Source organism: Dipodomys merriami, unplaced genomic scaffold (assembly GCF_024711535.1).
Source record: "Dipodomys merriami isolate MVZ:Mamm:240054 unplaced genomic scaffold, mDipMer1.0.p SCAF_2048, whole genome shotgun sequence".
Taxonomy (NCBI): Eukaryota; Metazoa; Chordata; class Mammalia; order Rodentia; family Heteromyidae; genus Dipodomys; species Dipodomys merriami.
Genome location: NW_027203436.1, coordinates 49948 through 69089, shown reverse-complemented (window position 1 = coordinate 69089; position 19142 = coordinate 49948). Strand labels below are relative to the sequence as shown.

The 19142-nt window shown below is 39.3% G+C and overlaps 1 protein-coding gene across 1 annotated transcript in view; it reads right to left on the bottom strand.

Annotated features, from left to right (window-relative positions):
• The window catches only part of LOC138833396 (anaphase-promoting complex subunit 4-like), a gene marked incomplete at its 3' end in the record, with an annotated part of 40505 nt that overhangs the window by 9086 nt on the left and 12277 nt on the right, over nucleotides 1–19142 (bottom strand). The window contains 12 exon segments of the mRNA XM_070031750.1: nucleotides 847–902; nucleotides 1287–1311; nucleotides 2841–2974; nucleotides 5161–5262; nucleotides 6371–6435; nucleotides 7194–7280; nucleotides 9052–9135; nucleotides 10668–10799; nucleotides 11441–11525; nucleotides 12392–12436; nucleotides 12535–12562; nucleotides 12677–12750. Coding sequence (XP_069887851.1) covers nucleotides 847–902; nucleotides 1287–1311; nucleotides 2841–2974; nucleotides 5161–5262; nucleotides 6371–6435; nucleotides 7194–7280; nucleotides 9052–9135; nucleotides 10668–10799; nucleotides 11441–11525; nucleotides 12392–12436; nucleotides 12535–12562; nucleotides 12677–12750 — 917 coding nt within the window.

Genomic DNA, 19142 nt, shown 5'->3' with positions numbered 1-19142 from the left:
TCAACAGGTATTTGTTAATTAAACTGCCTACCCAATGGCAAAGACGTAGTGGCATTACAAAGAAAGTCCTAAAGAAGTCTGTGTACCACTTAGCAAGGGCACCACTGCCCATGAAAATGTAATAGCAAGATCCCAGTTCTGTGCTGTCAGTGATCATCTGTGAGTCCTAGGAACTTCAAAGAGGCTAGCCTGACTACATAACTAAATGTGTAATTTTAGATGATTTCCATCAATTCAACAGCCACAGGCTAGTTAGTGGTTACCACCATGGACCACACAGCTCTAGAGACTGAAGAACAGAGTGTAAAATGTAACACAAGCTACTGAAGGGCTTTTTGAAAATCTTATACCCGTGCCCAATATATAGCAAGGGCTCAAACATTAAATTTTAACCTAAGGAAATGCAGTTGTCCCTCGCTGTATTGTAGCTTCATTGCATCCCAGGGTTAAAAAACAAAACGAAACAAACCAGAAATAGTGATCCCTCACCTATCAGGTAGTTACTTTCCAGAGCAATAAATGAACCACAATAGAGCATGGGATTTTCACTTATCACGGGGTTGTCTGGAACTTAACTCCCAAGATAGGTAAGGGATCACTGTACTAGTGAGTGTAAGGGGCACAGGTGTTACAAATTAGCTTTAATACTTCTATGGGGGAATCATGGAGTAGGTGAAATAGGACTGCCATAGATGGACAACAGTTGAAGCTGGGTGAAAGAAGGAAACAAGGAGGCTCATTATACTATTTTATAAGTATTTGAAATTTTAACAGACTAATTCAAATCTAAGATGTATTTCCACAGTTTTCAAAAGTGTTAAAACAACAATGTTAAAGTTAACTTACCCACAGAAAGCCACTGGAAAAATGCCTTGAAATTCTTTATACTAATGTCTATAACTCTGAAAAGATAAACAAATCAGAAAAAAAAAGTCATGTGCAGTTCATGTAGTACTGTTCAACTGTCACAGAGTAAAATAAACCTTACTGTTCTTCTTTGTCTTGTCAGGATTTAAGCCCTTAGAAGAGCAGATTTTACAAGCCAAACATTATTACATTCCTAAAATTAAGGCAATCAAAAACAAAACACATCTCGATTCTTTCAAAAATTAAGCAAATAAATGATACTATCTGGTTGTAACTGTGTTTCCAAAAAACTGAATCTTTCCCAGCATTCTGTGACATATGAATTCTTTTCCTAACTCTGCAAGTAAGTGAGGAAAAAATTTTCCCACATTTTTTGTTAAAAAATTACTAATCAGTAAAAAAAAAAAAAAAAAACTGACTCCAAGAGGAAGTTACTACTATAAACTTATGTTATGTCACAATGTCTGATACCACTGGACATCATTTTATGAAACTAATCTTTTAGTCCAACAAATAAATGAGGTCTCAAAAATTGAACTCTCTTGGATTTGACACAAATGAAAAAACGTTAAGTATTATAAATCAAACTCATTTTCATTTTGGTGAACTTTCTGAATACAGAGATGAGTTCAATTTTTATAAACTCTTTAAGTTTACTTCTATGTGATAATTACAGTAAGCAAATAATACCTGTACTGATTTTCCTTGAGGTCCTAAGACCTGAACCGGGAGCCTGTGCATACTAGACAACAGTGTGCCAGTGAGCTACATTCCCAGCAGTACAAGTATTTTTTTTTATGTTTCATAATATCACTGAGAGGTGGATCAGTATCAATCACCCTACTAGGAAATCAAAGATTGCAGCACTCCTATGTTATCAAGTAAGGTAACTAACATTCTCTTGCAGCACCAGTGAAAAACAAAGTTTTCTGTGTTCTACCTAACTAATACCTTCACCCCTACCTAACACAACCAGACCACACTAAAGCCCTCCCCCACTGCTCTGTTCCTCCATCTGTAACCCTTCGTAGTGACATTTTTTCTACTTAAGAGGATCAAGAAGTTAAATACTTTCTATTCATCGTGAGAGGTAATCCTAGAAAACTTAGTATATCATATTTGCTCTCAGCAAATGTAAATTCCAAAAATATTCCAAAACACAGGAAAAGCAATGTCATTTCTCCTCTCACTTTGTCTTCTGAGCAAGTGCTGGGGTTTTCACTTTCTAGAGCCCAATCATAATGACAGTGAACAGGAGGAAGCATATGTATTATAAACTTAGAAAAATAAAGAGTAAAGAACAACTTAAAACTAGTTTCAGAAGTACTGAATACTGGTGAGTGACAAAGTTCTCCAGGAGAAGCCAAGTGCAGAAAGCTCAAAGAGCCAACAGCCAGGAATGACAAGAGAGTCTGAGAAGCTTGGTGCTGTGGCGGTTCACGCCTCATCCTAGACACTCAGGTGGCTGAGATCTGAGGCCTGCAGTTCAAAGACAGCCCACACAGGAAAATCCAGGAGATTCATAAACTCCAACTAATCACCAAAAGCCAGAAATGGAGCAAATGGTAGAATGCTAGCCTTGAGAAAAAAAGCTCAGGGACAGCACTCAGGAATTGAGTTTAAGTTCTGAGACTGGCACCAAAAAAAAAAAAGAAAGAAAGAAAAGAAAAGAAAAACAGCTCAACAGAAAGAGAAAGTAAAATGTATTCCTAAACTGTATCTTACTGTACTGGACATACTAGCCAAATATAAATAGATTAAAAACTGAATCAAAGTTAAATTTCATAGACTTGAAACTCTTTGTATGATTAAATAAACTTACAATCCTTTTGCCTTAGCATACCAAGCACTGGGATTACAGGTATGTGTGTAAGGTTCTTATTAATTTCAAATGTAAATATTCACAATCAATAGCATCTAAAAGGAAATAAAAAATATAAAGAAATAGTCCTTGTTAAATAAGTAAACTATACCTAATATATTCTGTTGAGAAATTAAATCACTACCTTCAATTCCCATAGCATCCAGTCCAAGGGGTTTGTATTTTTGCTTCCATGAAGCCATTCCTTTCAGTTCACTCAAATAATACAATAAAGACTCTGAGCCACTAGCACAACAGGAGACATAGTATCATTACTTAGTCACAGGAGACATAGTATCATTACTTAGTCAGGGTGGTAGGCAGTGGTAGACAGTTCCAATTTTTCAGAAATAAAAATTTAAGGTAACTATTTAATTTTCTTGCCATTAAAAAAATTGTATCTCTAGTTCTATAAACATAAGCACAATCATCTGGCTATCATCTACTGAAATGAATATACATGACAATACGATTAAATTTTATATGAACAAATTGTGTTTCACAGTCCTGGCACTATCTGAGGGGAGGCGCAATGCTAGGGATGAAGCTAGGGCCTTGCATAAGCTAGCAAGTGCTCAACCACTAAGCTACCCCTTAGCCCCAATCTTGGCACTTTAAAGAGAGCCAGTAGGCAATCTTGTTCACCCATATCTATCCGATACTAAACAAATAGTTTTTGAGATCCAACTTTGTGTCAGACATTGTGCTAGATGCTAGGGACAGAAAGCTGACAAGAATCAGGTCCTTGTGACCACAGAAATTACAGCATAACAGGGGAGACAGGTCTCAACCACACAATCATACAGTGTAATCTTCCCAATGGCCATAAATACCTTGAGGGGAATGCATAGGACAAGGGTATAAGTGTAATATGAGTTAATATGGGGACTGGTGAAAAAATATGGGGACTGATCAAAAAGAAGGGAACAGGAGCATCTGTGAGAGGTATTCTATTGGATTTACTGAGGAATACACATTCTACAGGGATGAGGATATAGCTCACTAGTAGAATCCTTGCCCAGCATATACAAGACCCTGGTTTTGACCCAGAGCATTGCAAGAAAAGGAAAAAGAAGAGTAAAAAGACCAGACATTTGTGGAACAAAGTATAGAAAGACCAGTGCAGAAGGCATTACATAACGGGCTGTATACAAATTTAAACTGAACATTCAGCATCCGCTTGTAAAACTGTCACTCAAGCAGCTACGGATAGGAACAACACGAGACCTGGAACACTAAAAGGAATTGTGGCTCTGCCATGTACTATCTTTGGGCCATCCATATAACTAATTCAGTTTCATCCTGGTAAAATGAGACTCAGAACAAAATTCTAGGGTGTTGAATGAAAAATACACAATATGTTTTACAAGATAAAATATACAACATACTCAATTTTCTCTGTGGAACAAAAAAAGGAATATATGCCCTATTTCAAAATATACCTTATAGTATAGTGGGGGGATCCAGATGGGAGACTTGCTTGGTGAAAAGATAGTGAAAAATTATTTCATGAAGCAGAAATAATCTTTACCCTTGAGTGTGCCAAGATTCCCCTTCAAATGCCAATGCAAAAATTTCAGCTAGGCACTATTCACAATCAATAGCCAAGATATAGAAACAACCCAGATGCAGAGAAATGGATGGAACTAAAATGAATCAGTGTGAGTGAGGTAAGACAAGAGCAGAAAGACAAATAGCACATGTTCTTCCTGATATGAGGATGTTAAAATCCAAAACGCAAGGAAATACGACAAAGTAAACAGGACTCAAGAAACAAAGGACATCTACTTAATCTGCCATATAATTTCTAAATGACTCCATGTTCTTGACCTCATATGGGGTATATATGTGCACACATCTAAGGGAAGCTAGGAGGAGGGCATGGAATCAGAGGGAAACAGGTGAAAAAATACAACAGAGGAACCCATCAGCTACACTGGGCATTGATGAAAATGAACTAAAGAACTCAAGGGAGGGAGGGATGAGAGGGAAAGAGGGAACAGCTAACACTAAGCAAAAGGAAAGAAATATATTTATCACCCAAAGCAGAAGAAATATTGTCAAAGCTCATAGAATTCACAAACTTTATAGACCAAGATAATGACAATTTGCCTTGCAAAGGTTAAAATGTGTTTGTGATTTTAACAAAATATCACTATCCTACAGTACTATGAAATTTGTGACATTTATATAATCACTTAATCTCACTAAAAATTATTATTAAAAAATTTTCAGGGTAGTGGCACTGTAGCTCAAGTGGTAGAAAACTCTCCTTGAGCTGAAGAGCTGAGGGACAGTGCCCAGGCCCAAAGTTCAAGCCCCATGACTGACAAAAAAAAAAAAAATTCAGCTAGGAAAGATTCCAGAAGAAAATGCCAGACAATAAAGGTAAATTTTCAGAAAGACCAAAGCAATGTCCATCATCTTTATACCTCTGCAAATGACTTATAACCAACTTCTGAATACTGGAATATGATGACTTTAACAGCACCTTTACAGTTAGCTGGTTCACCAAAAGGGGCTGAAGTTCAGCACTACAATGTAAAAGGATGTTTTAGTCATTTCTCCATCTAAAATCTGTACACATTGCTTAAAATCATAGATTTCAAAGAAAAAAACAAGATTTTGGAACAAAGTAAAACTACTCCCAACAAAAATAAAACTTTCTTAAAAAAATACAACTTTCTTTTGTATACAAAAAGAAACAAAAAAATAACCCTAACACACTTAAGTACACATGAGGATACACTGCATATTAAAAAGGACTTGGCTTAGTAAGGCAAAGGGCAATGCTCACTAAGCCATATTGTACCAATGTAAGCATTTAGGAAAAGGATGGCAGAGGTTTCCACAAAGCACCATGGAAATCACATCTGAAACACGGGAGGGAATAAATGAAAACCATAAAAAATAATTCCAGAAGTAAATACAGATTAACCTTTTCATGCGCTTAAGATGGGGAAAGTTCTAAGATACCAAAAAGAAAAAGTTTAGTTTGGCAACATAAAAACTAAAATTTCTGTACAAAATGATCACATTAACCCAAAAGGGTGTATCAAAAAACCTGGAGATCTATACTCCTAATACTCTTTTTATACCAGAATTTTCTATTTCATTTGGACAAATGAATTATTCATTTTTATTTACTTTTAAAATCAATTGATTTAAAAAGGGGAGAGAGAGGTGAAACAGGGCATCAGTGGCTCATGCCTATAATCCTAGCTACTCAGGAGGTTGATATCTAAGGATTGTGATTCAAAGACAGCCCAGACAGGGCTGGGCTCAGTGGTAGAGTGCTTGCCTTGCATGCATGAGGCCCTGGGTTGGATTCCTCAGCATTACATAAGCAGAAAAGGCCTGAAGTGTCGCTGTGGCTCAAGTGGTAGAGTGCTAGCCTTGAGCTGAAGAGCTCAGGGACAGAGCCTAGGCCCAGAGTTCAGGCTCCAGTACAGAAAAAAAAAGACAGCCCAAACAGAGAAGTCTCTGTGAGAGTCTTATTTCCAGTTAACCACTCAAAAAACTGGAAGCAGGGATGTGGCTCAAAGTGGTAGAGCGAAAAGATCTTAAGGACAGCACATAGGCCCTGAGTTCAAGCCCTACAACCAATCGGGGGAGAAGGGAGGAAAAGGAAGAGTTTATTACCTTGCCTTCCCCCACAACAGCAAGTGCATAAATTCATCCTGTACTGATGTGGTTATGTTCTTTTCCTAGATAAAATAAAAAGAAATATGTGGTACATGTTTTGCAGCTTATAAAGTACATCTACTCACTGTTCTTTCCTCTGTCTTCTCTCAAGCCCTTATATACAGGAAATATCTGAGGTTCAGTGACTGGAGACAACCAGTCAGCTGTTTCAATAGCTTCCTCATTCCCAAAGCACACCCACTGCATTAAGTTGTTTCAATGGTGGAAGAGTCAGCTATGGATCTGATATGGTTTGTCCCCCAACGGTTCATGTATTATGATGCTGCTGAGGTAGTGGAATCTTTAAGAGGTAAGGCATACTGGGAGGTGGTTAGGTCACTGAGGGTGCTGCTATGTGAAGAAAATGTAGTTCTCATAGGAACCTGGTTAGATCCTGCAGAGTGAGTTATTCTAAAAGAGCAAGACCACCCTTCTCCACTTTCTGGTTCCTGCGTCACAAAGTGATCCCTCTGCCAAGATGCCATCTCCCAGAGGAAGAAAATAACAGAGCCACACAATCTGGGACTTCTAGTCTACAAAACTGGAAGATACATAAACCTCTTTTCTGTATACATTACCCAAGTTCAGGTACTTTGTTATAGTAACAAAACCTAATATAGACTCCTTTTTGCAAATATTTTCTGTGAAAATAGTCATTAGGCCAAGCTGTCTGAAGAAATTATGGTCTTAATATTTCATAAATTAAACTGACCTTTCTCATATAGCATATAAAGCAAATAGACTTTTAAACTCTTTCCACAGGAAATATCAGTTACATTACCTGCACAAACTTAGTGAGACGAGAATCCATCTGCATCAGTATTTCTTCCCATACTTCACACATACATGTCAGTGACAAATTTATATACTATTAGCAAAAAGAAAAAAATATTTTAAACCCACATTCTACCTAATATGTGCTATTTAAGGTCACAAAAAATCCAGAACTTACTTTCAACCACCCTAATTAACTTAGTTAAGCCAAAGGAAAAGAGAAGACCATAGCTAACCTTTGGTAACTTCTTTTTTTTTTTTTTCCAATTGTGGGGCTTGAACTTGTGGTCTGGGGACTGTCCCTGAGCTCTTTTGCTCAAGGCTAGCTCCTTACCACCTTGAACCACAGTGCTACCTCCTATTTTCTGGTGGTTAAATGGAGCTAAAAGTCTCATAGACTTTACTGCCTGGGCTGGCCTTGAACCATGATCCTAAGATCTGAGCCTCTTAAGTAGCTAGGATTACAGGTGTAAGCCACCAGGGTCTAACTGTTTGGTAACAACTATTTTTACCAAAGAATCAATGATTCTTAGAACTTTAGAAAGGAACTTTTTTTATACTTAAATTTTATTGTAAAGGTAATATACAGAGGGGTTACAGTTACATAAGAAAGGTAATGAGTACATTTCTTTTTTGCACAGTGTTACCCCTTCCTTCATTTCAAAAGAACATTTCTATACCTAGTAAAACAAACATCTTTTACATTTTATTATTTAAGCTGTGTTTTATTACACTGTCAAAATGTTAATTTGTTCAACTATTAAACTGTCAGAGGACCCTTAAAAGATTTCGACACCTAGTTACATTTGCCATCAAGTAAATTAATGGCTGTGGTAGAACAATAATGAAAAAAATGGCCTGAATTCTTTACAGTTCTTCTATCCTGACTTATTCTCCTCACCTTGCACCTGGCTGCCCTATAACTTGCTCTAACTGAACATAGCAGAAAAAACACTGCTGAGGCCAGGGCTTTCAAGTTGTTTATACATCTTGACTTGCACTTTTTTTTGAGGGGACGGAGAGGGAGACAGGATCTTGTTATATAGCCCAAGCTTGCTATATAACTCAAGTTGATATTATAATACTCTTGCCTGAGCCTCCCAATTGCTGGATTATAGAAGTGTCCCACCAACCACAGTTCAACTTACACTCTTATTTATTTAATTTTTTGCTAGTCCTGAGCTTGAACTTGGCCTGGGCAACTGTCCCTGAGCTTCTTTTGTTCAAGACTATCACTCTGCCACTTAAGCCACTGCTCCAGTTCTAGCCTTTTTTGTGTACATGGTACTGAGGAATCGAACCCAGGGTTTCATGCATGTGAGGCAAGCATTCTACCACTGAGACACATTCCCATCCCTCAATGTGTACTCTTGAAACCTTTGCTGCCACTACCCTAGAAACAGCACAGGACTAGCTGGCTAGAAGATGAGGGATGCAGGGCAGAGGCAAAGCCACTTCAGCCAGGGACACATATCAGCTTGCATGATCAAGCTGGGTGATATGAGCCATACCAGGTACAGATCACCACAACTTTCTGGCTGAGTTTAGTCCAAACTGCTAACCTACAAAATTATCTACTAATTTGGGGTATCTTTGTTATGATCAAAACCTAAAATCATAAAAAGACTATTTTATTTGCAATAAAGTATAAGTAACATTAACAGGAACATTTAAAAGATTGACTATTTTTTCCCTTTCATTTGGAGGTGATAGGATTGGATGAGTAGATTAATTAAATTACTTTTTCTGGCTTTAATAAATATTGTAAGATTAGCAGAATAGACATCCAACTGACGTCAGTTTTAAAAAATAAAATTACAAATGTTACAGTAGATACTACTAGAAAGCAAGTGATGAATAAATACCTGCAACAGAGCTGAAATGTGAATAAACTTCCTGGCCATCTGAGTTACTTCATGTAAGAAGGAGTAGAGCAGATTGGTTTCAAGCTGAAAAACAAGAATAAATTGAGTCATAATCAGATGTATTTACTTTTTTAAAGATAAATTGTTCCTGTAAAACACACACACACACACACACACATACACACACATGTGCATGCGCACACGTGTGCATCCTCTAACTTAAAGAGGAGCAAAGATGTAACTAAGTATCAGGAAGACCAAATCATAATTCTGTCCCCTTTGAAACATAACCAAGTTGGAGGCATCAGAACCAAGGGAAGGCATCAAAAGGCATTAAAATACTACTGGTAAAAACAAAGAAAATATCCCTTACCAGTTGTATCGCACAGAAGTTGTCATTAAAAAAAAATCTATTACTAGCTGGGAATGTTGCTTAGTTGTAGAGTGCTTGCTTAGCATGCATGAAGCCCTAGATTTGATTCCTCAGTACCACATAAACAGAAAAAGCCAAAAATGGCACTGTAGCTCAAGTAGTAGAATGTCAGCCTTGAGCAAAAGAAGCTCAGGGACAGTGCCCAAGCCCTGAGTTCAAGCCCCAGGACAAAAAAAAAAAAAAAAAAAAAAAACAAAAAAAAAAACTTTTACAAATTTCACAGAAAAAAAAGAGCTGCTCTATTATAGCACAAATACAGCCTGGTGATCACAGTTGCTCAGCCTTAAGACACAAATGTGTACTACCATTGTTGTGAATTCTATGTCTAGGGTGCTCTGGAACACTGAACAGCATGCTATTGAAGACACTAAGCAGTCCTCACATCTTCTATCCTTTTGTTCTACTTTGTTTGAAAATTCACACATACTTAGGATAAACATATAGGATTTTCAGAGGAAACACTGGGGAAGTTTTCTTGGCAAAGCAAAGGTACAATCTAAATAACAGGAGCCCAAACAGTTTCCTAATCTTATTATGTATGCTACACACAATAAAAGAGCCCTCACCAATACTTAAATGTTTTACACAAAAAGCATGTTTAGAGCCTAATGGTGCACACCTGTAATCCCAACACTTGGGAGGCTAAAGCAGGAGAACCTGAAGTTCTAGGCCAGTCTGGATTACAAAGCAAGCCTTCCTCTCATTAGAAGGAGAAAAAAGGCACAGAACCTGAATGCAGACTGCCTAGTATCACTTTCCAATTATGAGCTTTTGTATGTGTCCAGTACTTTCTTCAGGTATAATAACAGTGCCTATCCATATGTTGTTGTGTTTAAGGCACTAAGGGTTTGGCATATAATAAATGATGAATATCAGCCCTTATTATTACTAATAACTGAGTCCCAAGAAAATGCTCAAAACCAAGTAATTCTGTTATAGGAACCAATTTGTAGATCATCAAAACATTGTTTTTATGTGGAAAATAATAGTACTACAACAGCATTCAATATGTACAATTTAGAAACTCCACGGAGATGTTTTATTTTGCTGCCCATTAGAATACAGTGAGATATAGATACAAACCCACAGAGGTGGGGACCCAGCTCAGTGGTGGACAGCATGCTCGTACGTCCTGTCAACTCTCAGCACCAACCACCCTAAAAAACAACTGAAAAACTAAAACATATTCTTAATCTCTACAATTACATAGCTGAAAGTATGAAACCTTTGAAGCATCACCAGTGGAAACCTCTGCGACCACTGATAATGATTTCAAATCACTTGATAGACACAATGCAAGACAAGTGCCAGCAATCTGCAAAATAATCACACACCCTCATACATGTGGTATCACTGCTAGGGTGCACTTTGTAATACTGGAAGCAACAATTTATACACAACTTTAGAAAGCTGTGACACACACTTCTGGTTTCAGCTATACTCATGTAGCAGGTAAAGGTAGGTAAAGCAGGTAAAGGGCTCCTCCTAGTCACAAAGACCTATAAACATTAAAACTTCTGATCCCAATCCCATCAACAGTTGCACATCAAAGGTTGATGAACAAATTCCCTGAAGGCTATGATATTTTCTACACCTTGGGGAATTGTGAGAGCGAGATGAAAAAGGCTCTGGAGAAGACTGATTTAGCAGTAGTAGGAGACTCAGTACTCAACAAAGAGTGGCTTCCGATAGCTTTCATTAGGCTCCAGTTAAATCACAGTCAAGTGGATCAGATCAATCTTTTCATTAAAGGAAAAAGCATGAGTAATTCCACCAAAAGTTTCTCATCTCTATAGTAATATCATTATTTTAGCTTAAAAAATCCTCTAATTATTTAAAAACAAATTGAAACTGAAAAAATAAAAATAAAACTTACTATGTTATTCTTATTCCATAAGTAAACTAGCCACTATATTTTAAGAGAAATAATACAGGAAACCTAAAAGAAAAACTCACTCCTGTGACTCGAGCAATTTTGAACATCCCATAAGCATAAAGCTCAATAAATCCAGAGCTTCCTCCAAGGACAAGAATATTTAATCTAATAAAAAAATGTAACAAGCAGAGAACCAGTGAACAACACAGATGATTGTGGGTGTTTTTTATATTTGTGGATTTTATTTCTACACTATCTTTAAAAAATAATTAGCATGAACTTATAGTACAAAAGTGTTACACTGTGATATTTACAACATGAATATAATACACTTTGATCAAATTTACTCCTAATCTATATTACTCTTTCTTAACTATCCTTCCTCCCTATCTATTCCTTCCTAAGTTTCTGTAGGGCTTCATGCTGGTATTGTCATACATATATATTCACCTTCCCTCACCATCTCTTTTTCCTTTCTCCCTCCTGCTGGTTCCTCTTCTCTCTTTTAGATGACTGTGGTTTTTTTAGCCAAAATATCAATTGTTACTGCTTTAATCTAATCTGAGTGCTAAAATTCCTCTGTGGGGAAAACTGATACACTAAGCAAACACAGCAACTCTCAATATTCAATCACAGCAGGCCATTTCTTTTGTTTCCAAAGAACAATATATATTTCTTATAGCTAACATTAAGCATTTATAGTAACATAACATACTAATAATTGTATTCACATACAGCCAATAACAAAACAGTTTTATTATGGATATGACACAATGAAGAACTTGGATAATTAAAATTGAAATTTTAAAAATTCTAGTACTATCCCCTTTTACTTATTAAAAACAAGTATACTGCATTACTGCTAACACACGAAACAAAGAACGAGCACACAGTAAAAACAGCAAGACGGTGACATCTATTATTTGAAGACACAGCGTGTCTACAATGAGATAACATAACAAAAGATTTGCTCCTGAAAATTTGGAAATGTTCCTCCAATATGAAAAGTGACTTATTTAAATTAGATTTACCTGACATCTCCCAAGCGTTTAATAATTTCATCAGAATTCTCCTCACTACAATATAAAAATAAATTGAGTCATCTTTCAACCATGTTCTTTCAACTAAAAAAAAACATTATTTTATTTGAAAACAACAAAAAAGTATATTTTACCTAAATATTTTTGAGGTGCTGCTATAATGAGAGAAAGGAGAGACAAAGGTAAAATGATACTCATGAGAGAAGTATGTACCAATATTTAAAGCAGATTAACCTGCAAGATTAAGTCCAAAGAAATACAACTCTGATACTTACTTTTTTGGTAATGTGGGCAGCTTGGGTAAGAGAATGTTTGACTCATCTTCAGCATTATAGAACGATATTAGAACACTAAAAGGAAGGGAAACAGGCATTACACAAACAGTAATAAGTTACTTCTCTTTCTATTAAAAATATATTTTTTAAAGACTCATTCCATAACTTTAAGAAGTAAAGATATACAAGACACCCTGGCTCATGGCTCATGCCTATAATCCTAGCTACTCAGGAGGCTGAAACATGAGTGTCACCGTTCAAAGCAAGCCGGGGCAGGAAACTCAGTGAGACTCTTATCTCCAATAAACCACCAGAAAATGAGAAGTGGTGCTGTGGCTCAAGTGGTAGAGGGCTATCCTTGAGCTAAAGAGCTCAGGAACAGAGCCCAGGCCCAGAGTTGAAGCCCCACAACCAACAACAACAAAAAGTAAAGATATGGCACAGATAGTTTACCTGTCTAATAATCACAAATAAGAAATGATAAAAGCAGAAATTTCTTTTGTTTGTAAAAACAAATGGACCTACTGTTATTCAACAGTTTTCTTGGGCTGGGAAGGTGGCTCAGTGGTAGAGCGCTTGCCTTGCATACATGAGGCCCTGTGTTCGCTTCCTCAGCACCACATAAGCAGAAAAAAAAAGGTCAGAAGTGGCGCAGTGGCTGGAGTGGTAGAGCACTTGCCTTGAGCTGAAGAGCTGAGGGACAGTGCCCAGGCCCAGAGTTCAGGCCCCACAACCAGACCCAAAGCAAAAACAAAAACAGCTTTCTTAGCATAAAATACCTTCGGCCAGGTGCCTGTAATCCTAGCTGCTCAAGAGGCTGAGATCTGAGGACCATGGTTCAAAGCCAGCCTCGGCAGGAAAGTCTGTGGGACTCTTATCTCCCATTAACCACAAGAAAACAGGAAGTGGAGCTGTGCCTCAAAGTAATAGAGCACTAGCCTTCAGCATGAAAGCTTAGGAACAGCACTTAGGCCCTGAGTTCAAGCTCTTATGCCAGATAAAAACAAAAACAAAAACACACACACAAAATCCACCTTTCATATATACTCAGTATTGGGATACTGAAAATATATGATTTTTTAACTCAAATCTAAGAAATTTTGCTACTAAAAGTAACTTTACAGAACAGTGCAATTAATATATCATTTAATTACTGGTTCTATGGCTTACATACATTTGCCATCTGACAAAACAGCAGGTACAAGAGACTATATCATAAACTTTGCAACAGTCTCAGTAGCTGGGATAACAGCATGTGGGTTTATAGGCATGTACTACTGCACTTGGCTTATAAATAGGTTTATTTCCCCTTGTCATTTTCAGATAAGACTGGAAACAGATAAGCTAGCAAATGAAAGAATGGGAATTTAGAAGTATTTTTCACACTTTTACACAAAGTAGCTATCCTGAGTTTCTAGACTTAACAGGAAACAATTCTAAACCATGAGTACCAAGTATTGAGAACACAGTTAGCAAGTAAGTGAGCTGGGATAGGAAGTACAAATATGGTCTGCTTCTCTCACTTTCTAGAAGATTCACTGATTATCTGATAACGGATTAATCACTGTGGATTCATGTATATTTCAAATGCCAGGCTACCACCTTGTTATCTATTTCTTTCAGGCCCTTCATCAAGTTGTCAGTTAACATTCAGGATTTACAAATTTATTTGATATCAAGTTAGTAAAATTTAATCAGTGAGGAGGAGGTGAGGGAAAAAATTATTTTTTTAGGGGGGGGTGGTCGGTAGTGGGGTTTGAACTCTGGGCCTTGAACTCTAGCCGGGGTGCTGTCCCTCAGCTCTTCACCTCAAGGTGAGTGCTCTACCACTTGAGCCACAGGGCCAATTCTGGTTTTGTGGTAGTGAATTGGAGATAAGAGTCTCATGGACTTTCCTGCTCAGGCTGGCTTTGATCTTAGCCTCTTGAATAGCTAGGATTACAGGCGTGAGCCACAGGCTCCCTGCAGAAAAGTAAATTTTTTAATCCTCCCTTCCCCAAATTCAACATCACCCAGATTCACTAGCCCCTCAGTCTACCTTTACTGCAAGCTTTACTTGTCTATACTATTTTGAAAGCATTTTTGGAAATTTTACTTCTAGTAATTAATCTAAGGAGTAATTACACAGAGTTATTTCAAGTACTCAGAATGTTTATACAACATTGCTTATAAAAACCCAAAACTGACAATTACCTAAAACCACCATAGGAGTCATATTTAGTAAATTAGAATATATGAAAGAGTGAATTGCTATGCAGGCATTTAACATTAATGTGATAAATCTATCTCTATTGAGCCAAAAAGAAAAAAATTATGTATGAAAATAGGAAGCATCATTAACTTTAAAAAATTGTATTGTTATTATAAAGGTGATGTACAGAGGGTTTACAGCTCACTGACTTAATAAAAGTACACACATAGATCTCTATTTGAACATATCAAGCAACGTGGAAAACTGTTCACCAAAATAAAAGCAGTTGCTACTTTTCAGTGATAAGCTTTCAAAGAATATTATTTATTTGTTTGTTTATTTATTTATTTATTTTGGGTTCAGTAGTGGGGCCTGAACTCTAGGCCTGGGCGCTGTCCCTTAGCTCTTCAGCTCAAGGCTAGCACTCTACCACTTGAGCCACAGCACCACTTCGGGCTTTTTTCTTTTTGCTTATGTGGTGCTGAGGAATCGAACCCAGGGCCTCATGCTTGCAAGGCAAGTGCTCTGCCACTGAGCCACCTTCCCAGCCCGTCAAAGAATTTTAAGTCCTTACATTTACCTAGATAAAAATTAAGCAATGAAGAATATATATTCACTTTACAAAAGCAATTTGCTTTTTTCTTAGAGTACTAATGATGCAGACAAAGTTGACACTAGGATTTAGTAGTTTACAGAGCTGACTGGATGTGTACCACAGCTCAGAAAAGGACTGTCACTGTGAAACACCTGGCAGAGAAGTTCAGTCATCATAGCCCTACCAGCCACGATAGAAGAGGTAGCAAGAGGCAAAAGACCACACAGAAATGAAAGAACTGGAGTCAAAGCAGGGGGTCCTCATGTGTGACCTACTTATTTACATTATGCATATCTTATTCACACTTATTCATACATATTCATAAGAATGCTTCCGAGCCTGTACAACTACTGCTGAAATATTTTCTGGGTAAAAGGCCATGATGGCATTGATTAGACTGGCAAACGGCAGCTGGTGCTTGACCAAAGGGTAGAGGACAGGAGTATAGAAAGAACAAAGTTAGAGTTTACTGCACTTATCTTTGCCAAGAAGCCACATTTTTCCAAAGAGGTATCTCCAACAGATAGAATTCGAGCTATGAAAAATGTTTAACCATTTAAAAAAATTCCAAAGGACGGGGCTGGGAAGGTGGCTCGGTGGTAGAGTGCTTGCCTTGCATGCCTGAGGCCCTGGGTTCGATTCCTCAGCACCACATAAGCAAAAAAGAAAAAAAGCCAGAAGTGGCACTGTGGCTCAAGTGGTAGAGTGCTAGCCTTGAGCTGAAGAGCTGAGGGACAGCACCCAGGCCCAGAGTTCAGGCCTCACAATTGGAACCCTCCCCCCAAAAAAAGAAATCTAATTTTGCCCAATATTGGATTATGTGACACTTGTTTACAACCAGAATATACACAGATAATCTTTGGTTTTTGTTTGTTTGTTTTTTGGGTCCAGTCAAGGGGCCTGTGACCCAAAGGGGTAGAGTACCACCACAAAAGCTCAGGGACAGTGCCAAGGCCCTGAGTTCAAGCCCCAAGACTGGTGCATATGTGTGTACACACGCATGCGTGCACGCACACACACACACACACATACACACACATACACCATGCTTCCTCTAACACCAGTATTTCTTATTATCATTTTCTATGACCTTAGGAGCATTAACACCTTGGGACTAGCTAGGTAGTGAAATTCTAGGTAAATGAGAGACACCCTCTTCTTTTGACATGTAAGAAAAAGCCACAAAGGGGAGAGGGGAGGGCTGGCACTGTCTCTGGCAATGGAAGACAGGCAGGCGGGAAGGAAAGATCTGGAAACTAGAACCTTCCGATCACCCACACCTTCACACTCCTTGCAGAGCTGGGGGTCCCTGCATGTCCTCTGCTCTCTACACTGGAGGCGGCGGCAGTGGCTGCAGACGGCTCTTTGCCATTCCCTGAGCAAGGAGAGGCTGTGGTGCCCTATGCGAACCTCGCCCCGGGGTGATGCCAATGTGGGCCGCACGACTTTCCTCTCCTCTTTATCTCCCAATAGGAGGGAGCTGACAGCTTGGCCCAGCCAGCAGAAAACCTGTGAGCCAGGCTCCACTAGACAAGCAGGCCTTCACCTCCCTGAGGACTGGGGACCTGAGAGAGCAGACACAGGCAGACATTTCCCCCACCACAGCCAGGGCAAAGCTGCCCATGGCCTGGGCAGATGGCACCATCCCCATGGCCCTGCTCTAGCTTGTCTTCCCAACGGTCTCTCCCATCCTCTCCTTTTCCACACTGGTAGCTCACGCCTGTCTTCCTACCTACTCAGGAGGCTGAGATCTGAGGATTGTGGCTCGAAACCAGCCCAGGCAGGGAAGTCCGTGAGACTCTTATCCCCAATGAACCACAAAAAGCTAGAAGTAGAGCTGTGGCTCAAATGGTAGAGCATTACTCTTGAGCAAATCAGAGCTCAAGGGCAGCACCCAGGCCCTGAGTTCAAGCCCCATGACCTACATAAAAATAAAAATTGGAAAACAAATTGAAAAATCAAGAGAGTCTTCCCCCAGTCAGAGATTTTTACCCAATTTGAGGACCCCACCCCAGCTTCTATCTTCTCATGGGATAAAGTCCAACACAACCCACATTTTGGTCTCATCCAAAGTCCCAGCTGGGACCTCTGCTCCATCCCCTTCTCCTGCTGCTCTCCCAACACTAAGCAGGCAAAGGTGGGCATTAAATGTCCTTTGAATACCAGCTAGCTTGCAACACATAAACACATAAGTGATGTTAAACAAAATCCCTATGAACAAGGACACAGCATTAGACCATGCCTGTGGAGAATGTACACCTTGGCAGAGAAGCAGAGAGAACACTGAAATAAAAGGTGGGGTTCTGAGGCAGGCTCCAGTGGCTCATACCTATCAATTCTAGCCATTCAGAAGATTGAGATCTGAGGACCGTGGTTCAAAGCCAGCCTGGGCAGGAAAGTCTGATGGGAGTCTTTAGTTCCAATGAACCAGCAAAAAGTCAGAAGTGGAGCAGTGGTTCAAGTGGTAGAGCACTAGTCTTTAGTAAAAAAGCTCAGAAAAGCACCTAGGCTCTGAGTTCAAGCCCCAGGACCAGCACACACACAGACACACACACACCGAGACACACACACAGACACACAGACACACACACAGACACAGACACAGACACACACACACACACACACACACACACACACACACACACACACACACACACACTTCAGCCCAGGCCAAATCCTCTGTTCAGGACTTGACACAAGATAACATGAGTTTTACCCCCAGGAAGTACGGCATTTATTTAGGCACGAGAAAGCCGACTCTACTTCAGCTCCCGATGGACACGCTGACACTAGTCAGAGGGGTCCTGGGGCCTCGTCTGCATATGACTCATGGCTGACCTCCCTGAAGAGCACTAGGCCAGCGATTGCAAAGATACCAGAGTAACACGTGTAGCCACAGAGGCGATACTCAGGAGTGGGGAGCCTCACGGGAGGGTGGCTGAACCAGTCAGACACTAGGGAGAGAGCTCCAACCAAGAGCCAGCCCAAAGGTCACCTCCATGGAGAACCAGCAGACAAACTTCCTTGGAGGAAGTCTGAGGACATGGAGAACGTTCCAGATGAGCATCTGCGACTCCCTGACTTACATGTTCTGCCAAGATCTCAGAATAGATTACCCCCCCCCATTAAAATGGAGGCACCTGGCAGCTCACACCTGTCATTCCAGCTACTCAGGAGGCTGAGAGCTGAGGATCGAGGTTTGAAACCAGCCTGGGCAGGAAAGTCCATGAGACTCTGATCTCCAGTGAACCACCAAAGGCCAGAAGTAGAATTGTGGCTCAAGTGGTAGAGCACCAGCCTTCAGCAAAAATAGTGCAGGGAAAGCGCCCAGACCCTGAGTTCAAAGCCCAGGACAAGCACAATAAATTTAAAAATGCGACAATGAACTTGATACATGGCTCAAATGGTAGAGTACCTTTACTCCACTTAATTAATTACTAATTTATTAAAGTATCACTTTAATAAACTGACTTTTTAGAGACAGGAAGCATAGCTCAAGTAGTAGAGTGTCAGCCAGGAGAGAAAAATCTGAGCATGAGCAAAGGAGGTCCTGAGTTCAAGCCCCAGTACTATCACACACACACACACACACACTCACACTCACACACACACACACACACACACACACACACACACACACACACACACACACACACACACCAATTGACTTTTGGTTGTTAA